Here is a 17765-nt window from a genome sequence, read left to right as displayed (position 1 = left end):
GGACATGGCCTGTCTTTCCATTTGTTTACTTCTTTGGTTTTTCTTGCTAGTGTTATTTGTTGACGTTTGTGTGTGTGTGTGTGTGCACATGTGTGCACACAGGAATGCACACACACACTTGCACATTTTTAGTTGAAATATTATTTGACAGTAAACTTTTGGGTGCCTTTAAAAAGATTTTTATTCTTTTTAATTATATATTTTATTGTTTTAATTATGTGACTTGTGTGGATATATGCATGGGTGCAGGTAGCGATGTAGGCTAGAGGGACAGGTGGTTGTGAGCTGCTTGACATGGGTGCTGGGAACTGAACTTGTGTTCTTTGCAAGAACGGCCGTGCTGCTTTTGACTGTGAGCCATCTCTGCAGCGCAAAGCGGTGCTCTTTGACATCACTGGAAACCTTTAGTCTTGTTGCTGATAACCAGTGGACAGCGAGCCGAGCTTCACATCAGCTGCTTTGCTCCTGACAGTGTGATGCAGACTCATGTGTGTGAGTTCTTCTTTTCCTGTTCTCCACACAGGTGAAGTAGCTCTCCTTCTAGCACAGTGCTGAGTGGCCTTGGCAGCACGACGCTTCCTCTTCCTGTTCTCAGAGGCGGCTTCACACTCCATCCACAGCTTGTATGTGCTGTACGACTTTTCTTTTGCTTCCAACTCTCTCCTCCCTGATGCTTCCATCCCCTTCTCTCCTCCTTCCCCACTGAGTAAGTTTTCTTCTATTTCTAGTCTTCAAAGGGTGTTACTGAGGCAACACTGAATTGTATTGGGTGTGTCTGTATTTTTGGTGATCATACGTTTTTCCTTTAGCTTGTCAATGTCATGAATTAGGTTGCTTAATTTGGAGTCAACCTTATTTCCTTATTCTTTATTTATTTCATTCATGCGTGTATTCATTCATTTACGTGTGTTGGTGACACACTTACACCACAGTGTGCACTTGGAGGTCAGAGGCTAGCTTGCAGGAGCTGATTGTTTTCTTTCACTCTGTGGGTTCTGAGACTTGAACTCACGTTATCAGGTTTGGAGGCACGTGCCTTTACCCATTAAGCCACCTTCCAGCCCAACCTCATTTCCTTGTGATGGCTACACCATTGCGCTTTATTATCATTTTTACATCTGTATGACTGAAAGGGGCCGCATGATCTCTTGTAATTCCTTCTAGATTCTTGCTATCAAGTCGGTAGCCCTCCTCCACCCTCCCTGCTGTCCTCACCCTCCCCATTCCCGTTCCCTCTGTCCCTCCTTCTTTCTCCCCTCTGTCCTTTCTCCCTCCCTCTGTCCTCTCTCCCCATTTTGAGACAGGCTCTCACTATGTAGCACAGCAAATTTTGGACATTTTAGTCTTCCTCTTTGTACTCTGTGGTTAAGGCCGGAACTCTCATGCCTGGTATTGCTTTTTGTTTGAATGCTTAGAAGGATTTGTGGTGTAGTCAGCTGAGCTAGAGGGTTCTGAGTAAGGATTATTATTTTATTCACTCATTTAGTTATTTATTTACTGCATGGGAGTGTGTGTGTGTGTGTGTGTGTGTGTGTGTGTGTGTGTGTGTGTGTGTATGCTTAGCTGTGGAGGCAAGAAGACAACTTGCACGAATGGAGTCTCCTTCTGCTGTGTGCGTCCCGGGGATTGAATTCAGGTCGCAGGCTTTCTGGCCAGTGCCTTTACCCCCTGAGCTGTCTCTCCAGGCCTTATATAGACCCTTGTCTAGTCAGCAGGTTTACTTCTTTTGTCATTACTGCTAAATGTCACTATTCCTACGAACTTACTATTTCATCTGAATCCTAAGCATCTTTAATATGAATCTGTATCATGTCTGTGTGATGCTTTACAGTGTTGGTCTCTTTCCCCCGAGAAGCAGACAGCCCCTGCTACCTTTATTGCTGCTCTAGGAACAGATAGCTGGCCTTGCTCTTCTCGTTTATGCCAAGACAGGACCTTTCTATATAGCCTATGGTGTTTCTGCCTCAGCCTCCCCGGTGCTGGGATTGCAGGCCTGGGCCACGTGCCTGACATTATTTCCTAACTTGGTCTCTTGTTTATCCAGTTTCTATATGTAGCCAGGTTCAGTCTGAATGATGTGAACACGCTTGTTCTAAGCTTTCCACTGCTGCCTGGAGTCAGCTTTCTTCTATGTGAAGTCATTTGGCATCGAACCAGCTGCTTTCCATCTTCTTTCACATGTCTTTAAAACAAAACAAAAAAATGTGAGCATGCGCGCGCGCACACACACACACACACACACACACACACGCTCATGTGCACACACACAACTCATGTACACACTCACATACATGCACACTCCTGTGCACACACGTACACACGCACACATACACACTCGCACAGACACGCACACACACGAACATGCAAGAGTAAATGAAACAAAAGAAAACAGAAACCAAAGATCCTTTTTGTTTTATGCAAAGTGACACAGGATGGTATGGCAGTTGAAGCAAGTGTATATTCTAAGAGTGGCGTTGTCTTGAATGCCCTTCAGCTGATCTCTGTTGTGGCAAGGTAGGCTCAGGTGTGGCTTGGCCAATACAGGGTTATCAGTGAGGAAGGACACCCAATAAGCGGAGTATTCCTGCCGGCTGGTATGGCTTTTGAAGGGAGAGAGCTTGTTAGAAAGTGGAATTGCTATGTCATAAGCGCCTTTTCAATACTTAGCGAGAGGCGTGACCAAGGACTCTGGTGAGCAGCCGGGGTAGGACAGATGATCACTCCACAGAACATCTGCTTTCACACCAGGGACCTGACCTTGACGACCCCACAGAGCAGCTGCTTGGACATCTCAAGGCTCTGTCTCTGGTCACACCACAGAGCAGCTGCTTTCACACTAGGGCACTGCTCATTGAGGTGATCTTTAAGGCCAAAAGATGCTGTTTAGCACATTTCCAAGTTAAAAGTAAATGGCAGCTGTGAGTGGTGGTTTTGTAATCCCAGTACCTGGGAAGTAGAGCCTGAGTGATGAGGAATTCAAAACCATCCTGGCCTATGTAGACAGTTCAGAGCCTGCCTGGGCTACCTGACATTCCACCTCAGAAAACAGAAACACTGACACCCAAACCAAACTAAAACTAAATGGAAAGCAAATTTTAAAATAGATTTCAGAGCTGGACATGGTGGCACATGCCTTAATCCTAGCACTTGGGAGGAAAAGGCAGGTGGCTCTCTGTGAGTTTGAGGCCAGCCTGCTCTACAGAGAGAGTCTGGGACAGCCAAGGCTGTTACACAGAGAAACCCTGTCTCAAAAAACGAAAGAGAGAAAGAGAGAAGGGCGGCGGGGCGGGGGGGGGGTGTTGGGGGGAGAGAAAATCTCAGAACCTAATTAAAATCCTATTTTTAACACCCTCCCCACTGGAGTGCTTGAGACCTGTCCTGGCATGTGCCTGGAGAGTTGTGAATCCACATTTTCCATATTAGTTTATTTTCTCTGTACACACATGACTTTTCAAGGTGCTCTAAGAATGCCCAGATCCCTGGAGTGTCTGTAGAATACCAGGTGTCCAGGATCTGAGAATGGCAGGAAGCCACCCAAATGGCAGCTAGGAGGACAGTCATGTTCACAGGTGCTGCGCAGCTGACCTTGGATCCTGGCTGTTCTCCTCCCACGTGCTAGCTTGTTATGAGGAGCACAGTGGATTTCTGCTTGTACCACTTCTAAGTGTCCCTTGCCCTCTCAACCCAGACATGGGCCATTTCAGGCAAACTGAGGCAGAGCATTTGGCAAGTGAAGAATATTTCTGTGTTTGACATCTGTTTGTGGTCCCATGAAGCTGTGAGTAGAGACCCCAAGCATAGGCCTGACAGTTATGGCAGTGTGTCCCCATCCTGTTCCCTTTCTTAAAAACGACTCTTAAAGAACAGGATGAAACCAAATTTGAGGAGGTTAAATTCTGTAAAGCGGAATGACGGTTTATAAGCCAAGGATGATGGGCTCCCTGCTGCTGGTCCAGGCTGTGCCTTGCTCACTCTGCTGCCTGTTAGTATTTCAGGGAGCAGCATGCCATACTTGTAGGCTTGTGTAACGGTTGAGTGTATGTGGGGCTGAGCTCTGCTGACATTTTCCTTTTGCTTAGCTTCAGACAGTCGAGTCCAGGCGTGTGCAGCTGTGTGGAGGATGCCCAAGGAATTAGAATCCGGTAGCCACGAGTCCCCTGACGACCCCGCAAGCACTGCGCAGACCCTGGAGCTGCTCTGTCACCTTGACAACGCGGCCCACGGCAACGTGGCCTGGTAGGATGCTACATATTTCATACATGAGGAAGAAGCCTAGAGGCTGCTGAGGTGCTGTGTGTGCACAGCTCCCTTCACTTCATCCAGTTCCTCCCCCTTTGCTCCCCACTTCTGCTACTCTTTCTCTAAGAAGATGTTTATTCTCGAGTGCCACTTTTAGTCCCACAGAGAAAGCCTCCCCCCAAGGATGGTGAAGAGCACATGTCTTTCCCTCTTTCACATCACATTGCCTGCAGTCACCTGCCAGAATAATAGACTAGCCTGGCCCCGTGCAGCATTTATAACAGTCACCCATCACCTCAGCTTGAGAGATGCAACTTTCTCTTCCCGTGGCCTCCTTAGGAAGGAAGCATTCGCCTGGCAGCATCCCCAGGTCCCTCTGTGTCTCTGTCCTTTCCTTTGGTTTCCTGTCAGTCCTGTGGCAAGTGTGGAGATGAAGAAATGTGACTACCATTTGTGGGGCTCCTGGCCAGTCCCTGCTGTGTTGTTAAAGGTTGGCTTTATCTATCCTGGACCTCCTCCGCACAGTGGCCATGGCTGATCTGGTAATGTTGAGAAACCAAGGCTTTAAGCTTTAAACATCACCACGTGATGCTGTTTTGGCTGTCTCAGCAAGAATCATTGCTTTACTTGATACCATATATTTCAGTGTGATTGCCCATGCCCGTGTGAGCATGTCACACAGACCTGGATGTTCTGAAGGTGGTCAGCTCAGCCAGTTAAATAAATCCAATCCAGCTAACTATTAAGCAGATGTTGCACACACTCTCAGGCTTCAGGATTGATGGTTGGACGTCAAGGGACCTGGCCTTAAGGACTCATGGTCCCTAGGGGAGACCCAGAGCACAACAGCCTGCTGTGACAGGATGGGCTGTAACATACCCTGGGCTGTCATGAGTGTGTACTGTACCCCAGCAGGAAGCACTGAGTCATGTTTGCCAGGGGACTAAAAAGGGACTCACTTGGAGGTAGCACTTAGAACTGGCCACTGTGGGACCAGTCTGTCACTGTCTGCCACAATAAAGCTATGTGGGGCTCTGGTGGCTTCAATGCTAGCCCTAGGGGATTTGTTTGTATGTCGGCCATGTTTCTACCTGGTCAGTAGTCATTTGCTTCTCCAGAGGAGCTCTAAGTACTGATGTCACCCCAGTCTCACAGGCAAAGAGAAGCCAACGAGTCCTTAAACTGCAGGAGGAAATGCTTCCGTGCTGTCACCCCTCTGCCTATGTCTGTTCCTTGCACAACTCTCTTGTAGAGATCTGTCAAACATTGAGCGTGTTCTCTGATTAAGCAGACCTTGGTGTGTGGCTAGGGGTGTCGTGGGTATGCACATTTCTAGAGGCACAGCAGCACTAGAAGGCAGATGATGGAGCCATGGCAGGCGAGCTGTCTCATAGAGAGGGCCAGGCCTATCCAGAAGGCTCCAAGGTTGCCTGGGGATGAGGGGCCTGAAGGTTGCTTGCTTCCTTGACTTTCCAGCATGACAGTACTCTTGTTACACACCACTCGGAAGGGCACGCTGCACTGTGTGCGCTGTAGGAAACTGGGTAGTAGAGTGCCTGCTCCGTGGCCTTCTGCCTGTGTACACTCACAAAGGCTGACCCAGTGTGTGTGTGGTCTTGACTTACCTCAGATTCATCTGGAGTGCTCTTGATTCTTTTTGGTTTCCCAATGCATCCTTGTACATTCCTTTTTTCTTTATACTTTCTTGTCTTAAGTATTTTTTTTTTACTTTAAAGTAATTAAAGCCCTACTAGCAGTTATAGGAATGACCTGGGGACCCTGGGAACCCCGTGCACCCTTCACTTGGGTTCCTATGGTAACTGCATTATGGCAAAACACCAGTGACTCCACTATCTTTGCGATTCCACAACCAACCTGTGCTTATGTATGGGATTTCAGTTCCCAGTACCCCAGTATTGTCTCTGCTGTTGTAGGGCTTGTTTCCTGTAGGTCAGAAGTGTCTGAGGGAACACGTCAGGGACCTCTCTCCTTGTGACCACCTGAGCAGAGCCGTTTGTTCTTGAGCAGTCCCATCAACCCGCTGTGGCCCCCCTAGCAAACAGGAGTTGGATGCAGAGCAGAGATGAGTCTTTTTTTTTTTTTTCCTGAGAGGAAAGGCTTGCAGTCCAGCATATGACCCATCAGATGTTCTTCTAAAAGAGACAGATGGGCCCGGGCTCTTGTCCTCACTCTCCCTAGGCATGATAGCATCATTGGAAGCAAACAATCTGAGTGGAAATGCTCTCTTAAAGTTACTGCAGGACTTCTGTGGCATGACCTGGACGTGGACATGTGGTATTTACTTGAAAAATGACAACTTTACAGTAGGGGAGTGAGGGCTTTCAAATGTCCTTCAGCCATCATCTTCTCTGTTCTCTTGGGACAGAGGCTTCATGCTGTGCTTAGTGGAGTTGTCAGGTGACCAGTAGCAGTCACTAGCAACTTTCTGGCTCTGCTCAGCTCCTGAGAGGTCAAGTAACTGTGCTCCACCCTCCCCCTGATGTGGCATCATCACATCAATTCCATCTTGCCAGCAGCCACTTCCTGCTAGTGCTCCATGTACTGTGCTCTCTGTAATTTCTGAGCTTGGTTAGGGGCAAGGTGGAGTCTTCAGCACCATGGACAGCACTGGGCACAGAGGCTAGAAATGAATCACCACCCCAGCAACATAGAGCTGCTCTCTGAATGAGACAGAGACACCCTGCCAACGAGCCAGGCCCCTTTCTCCACTGATCTCATAGGAGGCGCTGCCAGTGTCCTGCAGCCTGGGGAGTGAAGCAGAGTGCATGGCTTGCTGACTTCTGTGAGGATTGCTGGACTTGAGGCCTCCTCACCACAGGAGCAGAAGCAGAAGCAGCCGCCATCACTTGGATCTGGCTGTTGTCTCAGGTGTTGGGAATGGTTCGCTTCATCAGAGTAGGCTTCCAGTGTTTTGCCTTCATCTGTGTCTTTGAACCACATGTGTGCATGGTGGGTAGAAGAGGAGCCATTGAAATGAGTTGCAGAAGGTGTGAGCCACCACGTGGGTGCTGAGAATAGAAGCAGGTGTGGCAGGAGCAGCTGGTGCCCTTAACCACTGAGCCATCTCTCCTGCCTGAGGATGATCTATTTAAAAATCTCCCATTTATCTTTCGTGTAGTTCTCCTTGAGTTTATGGCTAGCCTGAGACATGTTTTAGTATGAAGGGGGGATGTTAACTCTGGGACACCCTGCTTGAATGCTTCCTAGCACTTTCTCCATGGCCAGCTGGTGTATCGCAGCATCTTTAGGAGACCTGGTAAAGGGGAGGTGTTTTGGAGCCCAGCTTGTGAGGAGAGAAGAGACGATTTCTCTCTGAGAGTCATACAACACAGCAGCATCACCATGGGTTTAATGGCTGATTAGCCACAACAGGGAGATTCTGCTGCGCTCCTCCTTCTGATGATCAAGAGAACTCCAACTGCTTGTTAGTGAGCACCTTGGCTAACAGATGAAAAGCCCAAACAATAGAAACCTCAGCACTGTGGTGTTGTGTGCACCCGTCCCAGTAGTGTGTGGGGCAGTTCTGCAAACCACTCTCACGGGTGATGAAGATTTCCTTCATAAGTAGTCAGAAGCTTTGAAGATGTGTGTAAAGTTAATTGCAGCCCCCTTTGGCTTGTTCCCAGCAACTACATCCAAGATCTGGCTTGTGTAGTAGGTGTCATCGTGTTCTTGAGCTTGCAGCTCCATGTAGGTATTTATTTCTCTGGCAGCATTCTGAGTGACTGTAGCACTGCACAGCCAACTGACCCCTACTTCCCGAGCCAGCTGCTGGGGAGGAGAACCCCTCCCATACGGATAAAGCAAATATCACACTGAAATGCCAGCCAGGCTGAGCGTGTAGGACACCTGGGAGGAGGGCTGGTATGCATAGCAAGATGGTGATTAGGAAGTAAAGGGCAGGAGTGGTGTTGGGAGAGGAGAGGGAGAGGACCCAGAGCGTTTGTCAGGAGTAGAAGCCCAGGCCCTGTGTCTCTTTCCTTTCTTCTTTGGTTTATGTCAGGGACCAGTGGATGCTGCCATAGGGTGACTATTGTGAGGAACAAATTGATGGTTGTCCTAAGTCTTGATGTTTAGAAATCTAAGCTCATATTCCCTGCAGACCTGAAGTCTGGTGAAGTCCCTCTATCTAGCTCACTGTGTTTTCGTGTCTGCACAGGAAGATGAGCTCCTAGTGCCTTGTTGTTTTTGATGAGGCCACCAGTGGTTTGAAGTTCTCTTATTGAAGCTTGATGCCCAATAACAATATTAAACCTAAAGGTATGATGATCCTGCGTGGGAGGATTTTCTCTCTAGCTATCACTCCTAATGCTGAGGAGGTAGAGATGAGAGGACAAAGAAGGAGTCACCTGGATGATCAGAAGTGCATTTCCATATTACTTTGTTCTTTATTTCAAAATTTCCTATAATTTAAAAGCTACCATTGAACTTTCTGAGATCTAGGCACAAGAATCTTTGGAGTTATGTAATGTATCCTTGGAAGTCAAGTCAACATCACCCGGGCTTGCTTTCTTCTTGAATCGTAGGTGGACTCCTGCGAGGAGAGTGCTGTAAAGGAGACTGGGCCTCTGAGCATGGCCAGGGTAGCGTGGTGTGGGTGGTGAATTTCCTGTATTAATTAAGATGACTTGAGGCAGCTCTGCTTGTTCAGCTCAAAGACAAGGAACAGGCTCTACATAGAGTCCTTCGTGCTCTGTCTGTCCCTCAACCCTGCTCCACCCCAAGCAGCAGTGCACCCAGGGATAGGTGTAGAGTTTGTGTGCCTCTTGCGTGGTTAGTGGGGAAGGCTTCCCTGTTACACTCAGTCTCTGGTCCTCTTTGCTCTTGCTGGTGGAAGGCTTCTCTCTGCTGAGTTGGGCATGCATACCATGGAGTTGTACCCCAGTTGCTAACTGTGTTACACTCCAGAGAGGCAGCAAACACACAACACAACCACTTTTCCCTTGCCTCCAGGCTGTGTTTTTTCTTGGCTTTCTGTTTGCCTGAAAACGGAAATTTTTGGTTGATGGAGCCATACATTTGTCCCAGTGAGATGTCAGAGTAAACAGACTTTTAATAACCAAGTCACCCGGTGTCAAAAGTTACATGCTTGCCTGTCAGAAAGGTCCCAAGCAATGTATCAGCACACCTCTGTCACTGGAAGTGCTCCTCATGTCACAGCACAGAGGCCATGCACCTCTGCAGATAGATCAAAAGGGCTTGTTGCTTTCCTGATGTGCCTCTCAAAGCTACGTTTTCAATCCTTATAGCTCTTGTATGAAGTTTACTAACCAGATCTGTGTGCCATGGGAGCATTGTTCTGTGATCCGAGGAAAGAATTTATTACATTGAATTGATTATGTAATATTATTTTAAAAAGAGTTGACTTGCATAGAAGCATTTCTTTCCCTAAGCGCTGCCTTTGTGGAGAACCTGGCAGCTGGGGCTACTGCTTCTCATGCAGCAGGACCGTGTGCACTGTTGTCCCCTCTTGTTAGATGGCCTGCACTGCTACTCGCTCCCTTGATGGTCAGGGGAAGTGAGGAGGAGCATGCATGGAGAATGCAGGTTGCAGTTGTGTTGGGGTTGCTTCTAGAGTGTCCTGGTGGCCGTGGGACTATCCCTTCCCTAGGTGCTAATGGAGAATCATTAGTTTTGGGCTTACGTACTTATAGCAAAGTGAAGTTTTTGTTTGAACATGAAACCCACTGAATTAGAGGCATCATTCTGCTCCTCAGAGGACCCCAGCTGTAACTTTATTGGGTTTACTCACATTCAGCCTTGCTTGTGTTTTTGCATCATGGTTACATAGGGGCAGAGAGCATATTCCTACTGGCTGTGAGCGACTGTATTCTTGACTTGTTAATATTGTTTATGTCCTCATTCTTTGGTAGAGTGATAAAAAGCGGGTGGTTTTTATGAACAACAAATAAATAAAACTTAGTTTGGAGTGGAAAGGTTGGCAGGCACTGTAGGCTGTTTCCCCATTTATAGCACTGGTTTCATGGTGATGATATACAAGAAGATGGAATTTCCCTTTTTATTGGGTTTTGTGTACTGCAGCTATCGCAAACAGTGATGACCAGAGTAGGGTTACCTATGAAACAACGACAGAGGTAAGGGTCATTGGTGGTGCAGCTCTGTAGAAGCTCTGCCAGCCCTGCCCAGTGTTGCAGCTCCATGCTGCCTGCAAGCAACTAAAGTCCTTTCTGCCTGTGTCTTGTGTGAGTACTTGTTGTAGGGTAAAAGACAAACTGGAAAGTAAGAGTTGTCATCACTTACAGTGTCCTCCCAGCAATGACCCACGCAGTGGCCACAGCAGAAGGAAAGTCCATGGGGGCAGAGTGTGTTCTCTGTGGGGCATCCGCCTTCTGCATGTGACTTGTAGGAATCACAGTTAGCTGAAGGAAGGGACCCTGGTCTTCTGTTTGTGCTCAGAACGTGTCTTGTCTGATGACAGCTTTCCTTTGTCTGCCTTCTGTGTGTTGCCTGCATGATGCTGTGTTTGCTTCACCTACGGATTTTAATTGGTGAGCTGTCAACGTTTCTTACAGTGTTTTCTGGGAGTCTACTGTCAGAGATTCCAAGAAGCCCAACTCTGATGTGTCTCAGCTTTTTACGTCTTTCCCTGTGTTGCCTTCCTGGGGCTGGGGCTATGGTGGTGGCAACAGGAAGCTACACTGGGTGGGACTTTGATGGGGTGGATCTTGTGTGTGGCCGTTGGTGGCGTTCATGTGCTTTCCTCTTAGATCATCCCTGATCTCTCCTCCTAAACCCTGCTTTGGACTTGTCCTACAAGGAAAAGTCCAGGAGCTTCCTCAGTCCTGCTGGGATGACTGGTTGTTTCCTCCGACTCACCTTTAAAAAGACTGGCTAGGGAGCTGTTAGTGGCATAGTCACTGTGCCCCTGGAGCACCTGGGACCATGGGTTGGCACCTGCCTGGCTTCCATGGATGACTGCCAGAGACCCTAAGCCAAGTACTGTGAAGATGACTCAGTGATGCAGGACTCCAGGTGCATAGGAAAGCAAAACACAGCTAACTGTCTGCACTTTACAGAGCCATGTGTTGAGTGTCTGGCCTCTGCTGCTGACTTTCCCCTTTAAAACCAGTCTCTATGGAAATTTTTTTGTTCTATTTATATAAACAGGTTACCTGACAACAGGAATCTGGGGAAAGAAGGGCTTGACAGCTCATAGTTTAAGGGTGTAGTCCATCATGGCAGTGAAGGCACGGTGATGAGAGCAACTGTAGCTGTGTGTCAGCAAGGGATGCTGCTGACATCACATCTGCAGTCAGGATGCAGAGATGAACCCTGGTGCCCAGCTCACTTTATCCTTTCAAGTTAGTCCAGGACCTCAGTCCCTGAGAAGGTGGTTCCCTTGGTCGTGCTAAGTCCTCCTCAGCTAATGCTTTATGTGGAAATATTTGAAACACTTAACAGTGTCCATGGACATGAATGTGACTTGGCCCTGATTACAAGGCACACCGTCCTCTGCTGAGCTCTAACCTAAGGGTCACGGTAAGGAGTTGGGACTCCAGCCTCCAGACAGCACATAGGAGGCAGTTGTGGGTCATGCTTAGGAAATGTGTTCTTCATCCCAAGCCCTTTACATCTGGACCAAATCCTAGTGCTGGTCAACATTTAGTTAGCCTGAAGGAAGACTTTCTGTTACTTTTTGGTCACTTTCTTTACATAGCTATAATCCTCACATTAAAATTATATAATCTTTAGGAAACACATGAAGTCTTTACTTATAACTTGGCACTTTGCCATGCTTTGGAGTTGATATCACTAGTACACTTTGAGCCCCCCCTGAGAGCTCTTAACTGCAGGGCCCCAAGGATTTTCTGTGCTTCTGAAGAGCAGAGTCAGGGCGTAGGGTAAGACCCCAGTGCAGCTACCTTTAAAATACTAGGAAGTCACACTGAGCCTTGGTTGTTGGAGCATGCACCTTATGTGCATGTGGGTGTGCATGGCTGTGGTTTCAAAGGATGCCTCTAGTGACCGAGAGTTGCTGTTGCCACGCCACCATGTGAGCTGATATGTGGATGCCCATGATTTGTCTCCAGACTCTGTCTGGGGAAGTGAACGCATGTAGGGTAAGTGCTATACCACTGAGCCAGATCCGGCCTTCATCATGTTGCTCAAACAGGCCTTGAACTCATGACCCTCCGTCTTAGCTTCCTGAGTAGCTGGTATCAGTAGCAGGTAAATGGTCAACAGATATATACACATATACATATACTTATACATATACATATATATATGTACACACACATACATATATGTGTGTATATATATCCTTGATATATATATGTGTGTATACACATATGTATAAATATATGTATATATTCACACACACATACACACAGTGTATCAGTATAGCTCTGGTTGACCTGGAACTAACCATGTAGCACAAACTGACCAGGAACTTAAACTATATACACCAGGCTGGCCTCAAACTGAAAACAGCTGTCCTGCCTTTGCTCCCTGAGTACTGGGGTTAAAGGTACACACCACCATGCCAGCTTCTTTTTCTATTCTCAATTTACTGTTTCTGGGGAGAAATCTTTGCTTTCAGACTTGTACCCTAGCCTCTAAGTTGCAAATGGAAATCATTTGTGACTTTCAGTTTCATAAAAATGGCTTCAGAAATTCCTCACTCAGTTTTTTGGGGGAAAGAAAGCTTTCTCCATTAGTATTTTCTACAGGTGCCCTTCTAAACCCTGCGACTCACACTCTCTCCTCAAAGACGAGGCTTTTGGCTACAGAGGTGTCTGTCTTCTCTCTGCTGAGTCCCACACCCCAGAAAGGTACCGTTTTGTTGGATGTGAGAGTGCTGTGAGCCAAGGGTAGGAAGAGGCTGCAGTGGTGTCAAGGAGCTGCCAGATGTGAACACAGATACAGGGTTGGAGCACCGCGCTTTCAGAGGGAAACTGGGAACAGTTGGAGTCGCAGGACACAGACTGAACAGGGACGGACATTATATTTCTTCTTCTGTTAGGATGTCAGCAGTCCCTTCCCTGGGCTATTCTGGCCACAGCCTGGGCCATTTTGATTTCCTCTGAACTCCTGGGTCAGTATTCTGTGATGTAATCTGGAGAGTCTGGCCATGTGGCCTGACAGCCAAGACTGGCACATTCTCTCCTCACAGGTGGGTGTCCTGGGTGCACATGTGAGCCTGGCCACCTCTCTGAGGGCCCCATGCCTGTTCTTAAAGATGGCAAGGATGACAATGAGAAGGATGCCTACAGTTTTTGGAGCAGAACAATAGCATGAATTGACATTAAATGAACGACTTTTGGGTATTTTAAGGGAGGAAAGACTCAGCATAGTGAGTCACTCTAACAAATAAAGAGCTCTGAATCTCTGCTAAGCTTTGTGCTGTGTAATAACGTAGGCAGCATTCAACTCTCACTCACTGAGCCCTCATGTAAATAAAGTTTTATTCCATTGTAGCTGCCAAGGTTTGGTCCTGTATCTGGACCTGTGTTGCCTACAGTTGAGACAGAAGCCGCACTGCTCACCTAGTCCATACTGTGTTCTGTCCAGCCCTTGTGGAGGAGGCTTGATGACACCTACGAAGCTGCTTGACACAGTGACACCTAACTTTGAGAGTTTCATACTTTGGTTGAACAAATTATGGATTTTGCTTAATGTTGAGAGTAATGCTGTGGCTTTTATTTTACAGTTGAATAGATTTAAGTTCTAAAAGAAAGACTAATGGCATCTCTGGTCCTGCAGTTCTTCACCCCTCAGGCCTCTGCTCACTGAGAATCTGCTCCAGTGAAACACTGATGAAGAAAGAAGCCTCACACGTCAGCAAGTGCCTGTGAAGGCTGCCTTTTAGAGACCATGTCATAAAGCAGACAAGGTTCATAAGAGAACCAGAGGCTGCTGCTCACATTTTACAGGACTGCAAACTACCTGTGTCAAGGAAATGAAAATTAGAGCAAGAGATATGCTGTTCTGGTGGTGGTGGTGGTGGGGACTGAGGAGTTTTTAACAGAATGGCCAAGATCACATTCATGACCAAAACTGGGAAAGCTCCTCTGTGGGAAGAGTCTGCAGGCACATCTGTCTGCCGAACCTGAAATTGCAGCTCTGAGAACTGATCTGATCTTCACATGTGCCAGGAAGTGTATCTCCAAGATGCCTACGGCTTTATCATATGAATCAGTTGTGTGAAAAATTGGAAACAAGCCCAGAATTGCTGTGTAGTAGTAACTAGGTTTTAAATGCACAGAAATCCTGGGGCTGCAGATGGGGCAGTGGTTAAGAACGTTTTCTGTTCTTGCAAAGGACTTGAGTTTTCCAGAGGATCCAGTGTCCATTTCTGGCCTCCATGGTTACCAGGCACTCATGTGGTATACTGACATACATGCAGGCAAAATGCCCGTACACATAAGATAAACACTTAAAAATATTAAAAATCAGAGAAATTTGTATAATTGACTTATATGAACCTTGTGGATAGAAGTGTGTGAGTGAGTGTGTGTGGCCTAGAATGTTGACCAGGATAATTTTAAGAACTGAGCTTGCACAGTGATACCAGTAGCCGGTGACAATGCTCCAGGGACCTCTGTAATGTGCCATTTGCACCCTGCATGTAAGAGATGGCGCAGAGAGCATGTAATCCGAGCAGTGAGTTGTCTCAGGAAGGGAGACTGTGAGGGATGGCAACCTTTCTAACTTCACCTTTTAACTTGTGAGGTGTCACAAAGGCAAGAGCCATCTTAAACTTAATGCCCAGAGGAAAGCTCCTTTAGTATCTGCTGAGGGCTGGATATTATTTTGTTAACAAGATTTGTTAGATATGGGTGGTTATGTTTTCCAAGTTCTCTGACAATGGAGAGAGGACAGTGCTGTCGGGGGGATGTAGGAGCAGTAAAGATGGTCAGCTGAGCTGCTACTGCAAACCCTGGTGAAGAACTGCAAAGCAGAGCTACAGACACACAGCAAGTCTGTGTGCTAAGGCCCTGATACAGCCACCAGGCTTAAGATAGCAGAGCAAGTCAAGTCTTTTAGGGGAAATACATGTCCCTGGACAAATGGCAGTGGAGTGATACACAACCAGATTTACAGGGTGTAGGAATTGCCCTTCTAAGAGGGACTTTCGTAGTACCGAGTGTCCATGCTAAGTGTGGAGTGCTAAGAGTCTGCATTAGGTGTGGAGTGCTGAGTGTCTGCATTAGGTGTGGAGTGCTGAGAGTCTGCATTAGGTGTGGAGTGCTGAGTGTCTGCATTAGGTGTGGAGTGCTGAGAGTCTGCATTAAGTGTGGAGTGCTGAGTGTCCATGTTAAGTGTGGAGTACTGAGTGTCTGCATTAAGTGTAGAGTGCTGAGTATCATCTCCACTAAGGAAAGACATCACATGAAGCACCCAGCATGTGGCAGGTGGTTCCAGGCAGTGCCTGGCATGTGGCAGGTACACCTTAAGTGTCATTGTAGCAGTCTTCCTGTTGAGCATTGCACTGAGCTAAAACTGGCCAGGCAGTATTTCCATAAAATATGACAGCATAAGGTTCTTAAAAGATAAAATCCAACAAGCTTAGTTTTTGCCTGTGGAGTTTAAGAAATGGACATAGAAGATTTCTTCAAAACCTGTGTCTTCACAAAGATCATCAACGCCATAGGTAACACTGCTGACAGAGGGGCAGTATGGCTGAGTGCTGCATGTGGTGCCTAGGAGTTCCACGTGAAGAAGCAAGACTGACTGCCAGTAGTGCAGTTGGCCAGGCTTGCGAGCTGGATGTGTGAGCTTTGACTTCAGTACAAAGCTGCTCTGTGATTTACAGCTGGGAATAGTAGTAGACACATTTGGAGGATAAGGGCAGAGGGCCTAAGAGTCTGTCCACCAAGGCCTGCAGGGCTTTTCTTATCTGCTTTTAAGCTTTCCCAACAGTTACTTCCTCAGCAGCCCTCTTCATAGGAGAAAGTGTGTGCTCTTGAGGAACAGCCCTGTCTCTAGGGAGGAACCTGTACTCTTGGAGAGCAGCCCTGTGAGTGGGCTTCTCTTCCTTGAGCTATTCGTGATACGTGGGATCTACTCAGTTCTCCTCTGTGCATCTTAAGTACATGGAACATGCAAGAAGCAGAGAGAAGTCTGCACCTCTCCTCAGTACTCTCCTGTGCAGTGCTCTCCTAGGCTGTGAGAATTGACACTTGGCCAGGAAGCCAGACATTCAGCTGTGAGGAGTGTGAGGCGTGGTGTGCCTGCCACTGAGAAAGGCAAGGATGGTTCCATGCATCCAGTGAGGGCAGGTCACTGCTGTGTGTTTGAGAGAGGCGGAAAGAGGGAGGTACAACTTTCTGGGAATAATAATACCTGCAGACTGTGGTTCTCCGTAGTTGACTTGCCCTTCCTGGTGTCAGCTCTGGGCCAGTGACAGCAGTGATACTCCCCACCTCAGATCAGAGGTGTGTGTAATGTGTTTGAGTGCTTATGATTAGGTCCATGGGAGTTTACGCCCTTGGCCCTGTCACCTGCAGGATACTAGATGCACAGGGCAACTGTTTGACGGATCACCCTGTCTACATGGAGGCAGCCTCGTGACTGTTTCTAGAAGCCACCTAGCCTTGTCATTGTGCTTTTTAGTGAGCATTTAGTGAATGAAGGGTCAGCTGGTTTCTCCCTAGGCCGGTCTGTGATGCCATCATATACCTGTCCAGCCATTAGGGTTCCAGAGCAGGGACTAGCTTCTCTGAATTTGGTAAATACTGTGTTTTGTCTGCCTGCTCCTTCCAGGCTTGATGGATGCTGTCTTTAGGTTTTAGATTCGTGACCTTCAGAACACAAGTGACAGAGACTTTGAGTTTGGGACGTGAAGCTTTTGATAAATGCTCAGCTATAAAATCTCAAAACCAGGTTATTTTCTAAAGCAATTGAATGCTGCCTCTTGTGAGCCTTAAGCATGTGCCACTTCTTTTCAAATTAGAATCTATTTCTCCTTTTTGGATATAAAAGTTATGTTTGCAGCCACTTGAAAATCATTTCCTCTTTTCCTCTGTTCAGAATACTGAGAAATATGATTTTTTCCTGAGACACGGACAGATCTGCAGATGAGGAGGCTGGGTAGAGCAGTGGTCACCATAGTCAGGGGAAAGGTGCCATTGCAGCCTTGTGTTAGCAGGAGCGGTGTCTTCCTCACAAGTACTTCCAGGTAGGATGCGTTTAGCTGGCCCTCTGTGTTTAGGTGACTTTTCTCATTGCTGTGACCATATCTCTGACAGAAATAACGTAAGGGAGGGAGAATTTATTTGGGCTCATGGACTGAGGGGATACAGTCTATTGTGGCAGAAAAGGTATGTCAACCGGAAGAAGCTCCCTGCTCATGTCTCCATGGATAGGAAATAGCTCAGATGGAAGAGAAGCCAGCCCAGAAGCCTCAAGGCTCACCTGCATTGATGAGACTTCTCGAGCATATGTAGAAGACAAAATTTTATACCGAACTTCCTGTTCCTCTGGCTCTTAAGAATCTTTCCACTCCCTCTTGCACTATGATCTCTGAGCATTAGGTGCAG

At 47.3% G+C, this 17765-nt stretch overlaps 1 protein-coding gene across 5 annotated transcripts in view; it reads left to right on the top strand.

The window, feature by feature from the left end:
• Positions 1 to 17765, top strand: part of EIPR1 (EARP complex and GARP complex interacting protein 1) — a 118563-nt gene that overhangs the window by 69947 nt on the left and 30851 nt on the right. For 4 of the 5 annotated variants that reach the window (XM_084793605.1, XM_084793606.1, XM_084793607.1 and 1 more), the window contains one exon: positions 4080 to 4236. The exons of the other annotated variant lie outside the window; for it this stretch is intronic. In XM_084793605.1, the coding sequence (XP_084649731.1) occupies positions 4080 to 4236 (157 nt within the window). The remainder of the gene's footprint in view (positions 1 to 4079; positions 4237 to 17765) is intronic. 5 annotated transcript variants of the gene reach the window in all.

The sequence above is a fragment of the Acomys minous genome (genome assembly GCF_964271855.1).
Source record: "Acomys minous genome assembly, chromosome: 8".
In the NCBI taxonomy this organism is placed as follows: Eukaryota; Metazoa; Chordata; class Mammalia; order Rodentia; family Muridae; genus Acomys; species Acomys minous.
Note: the sequence above shows the minus strand (reverse complement) of the source record. Positions and strands in the feature narration are given on the sequence as shown.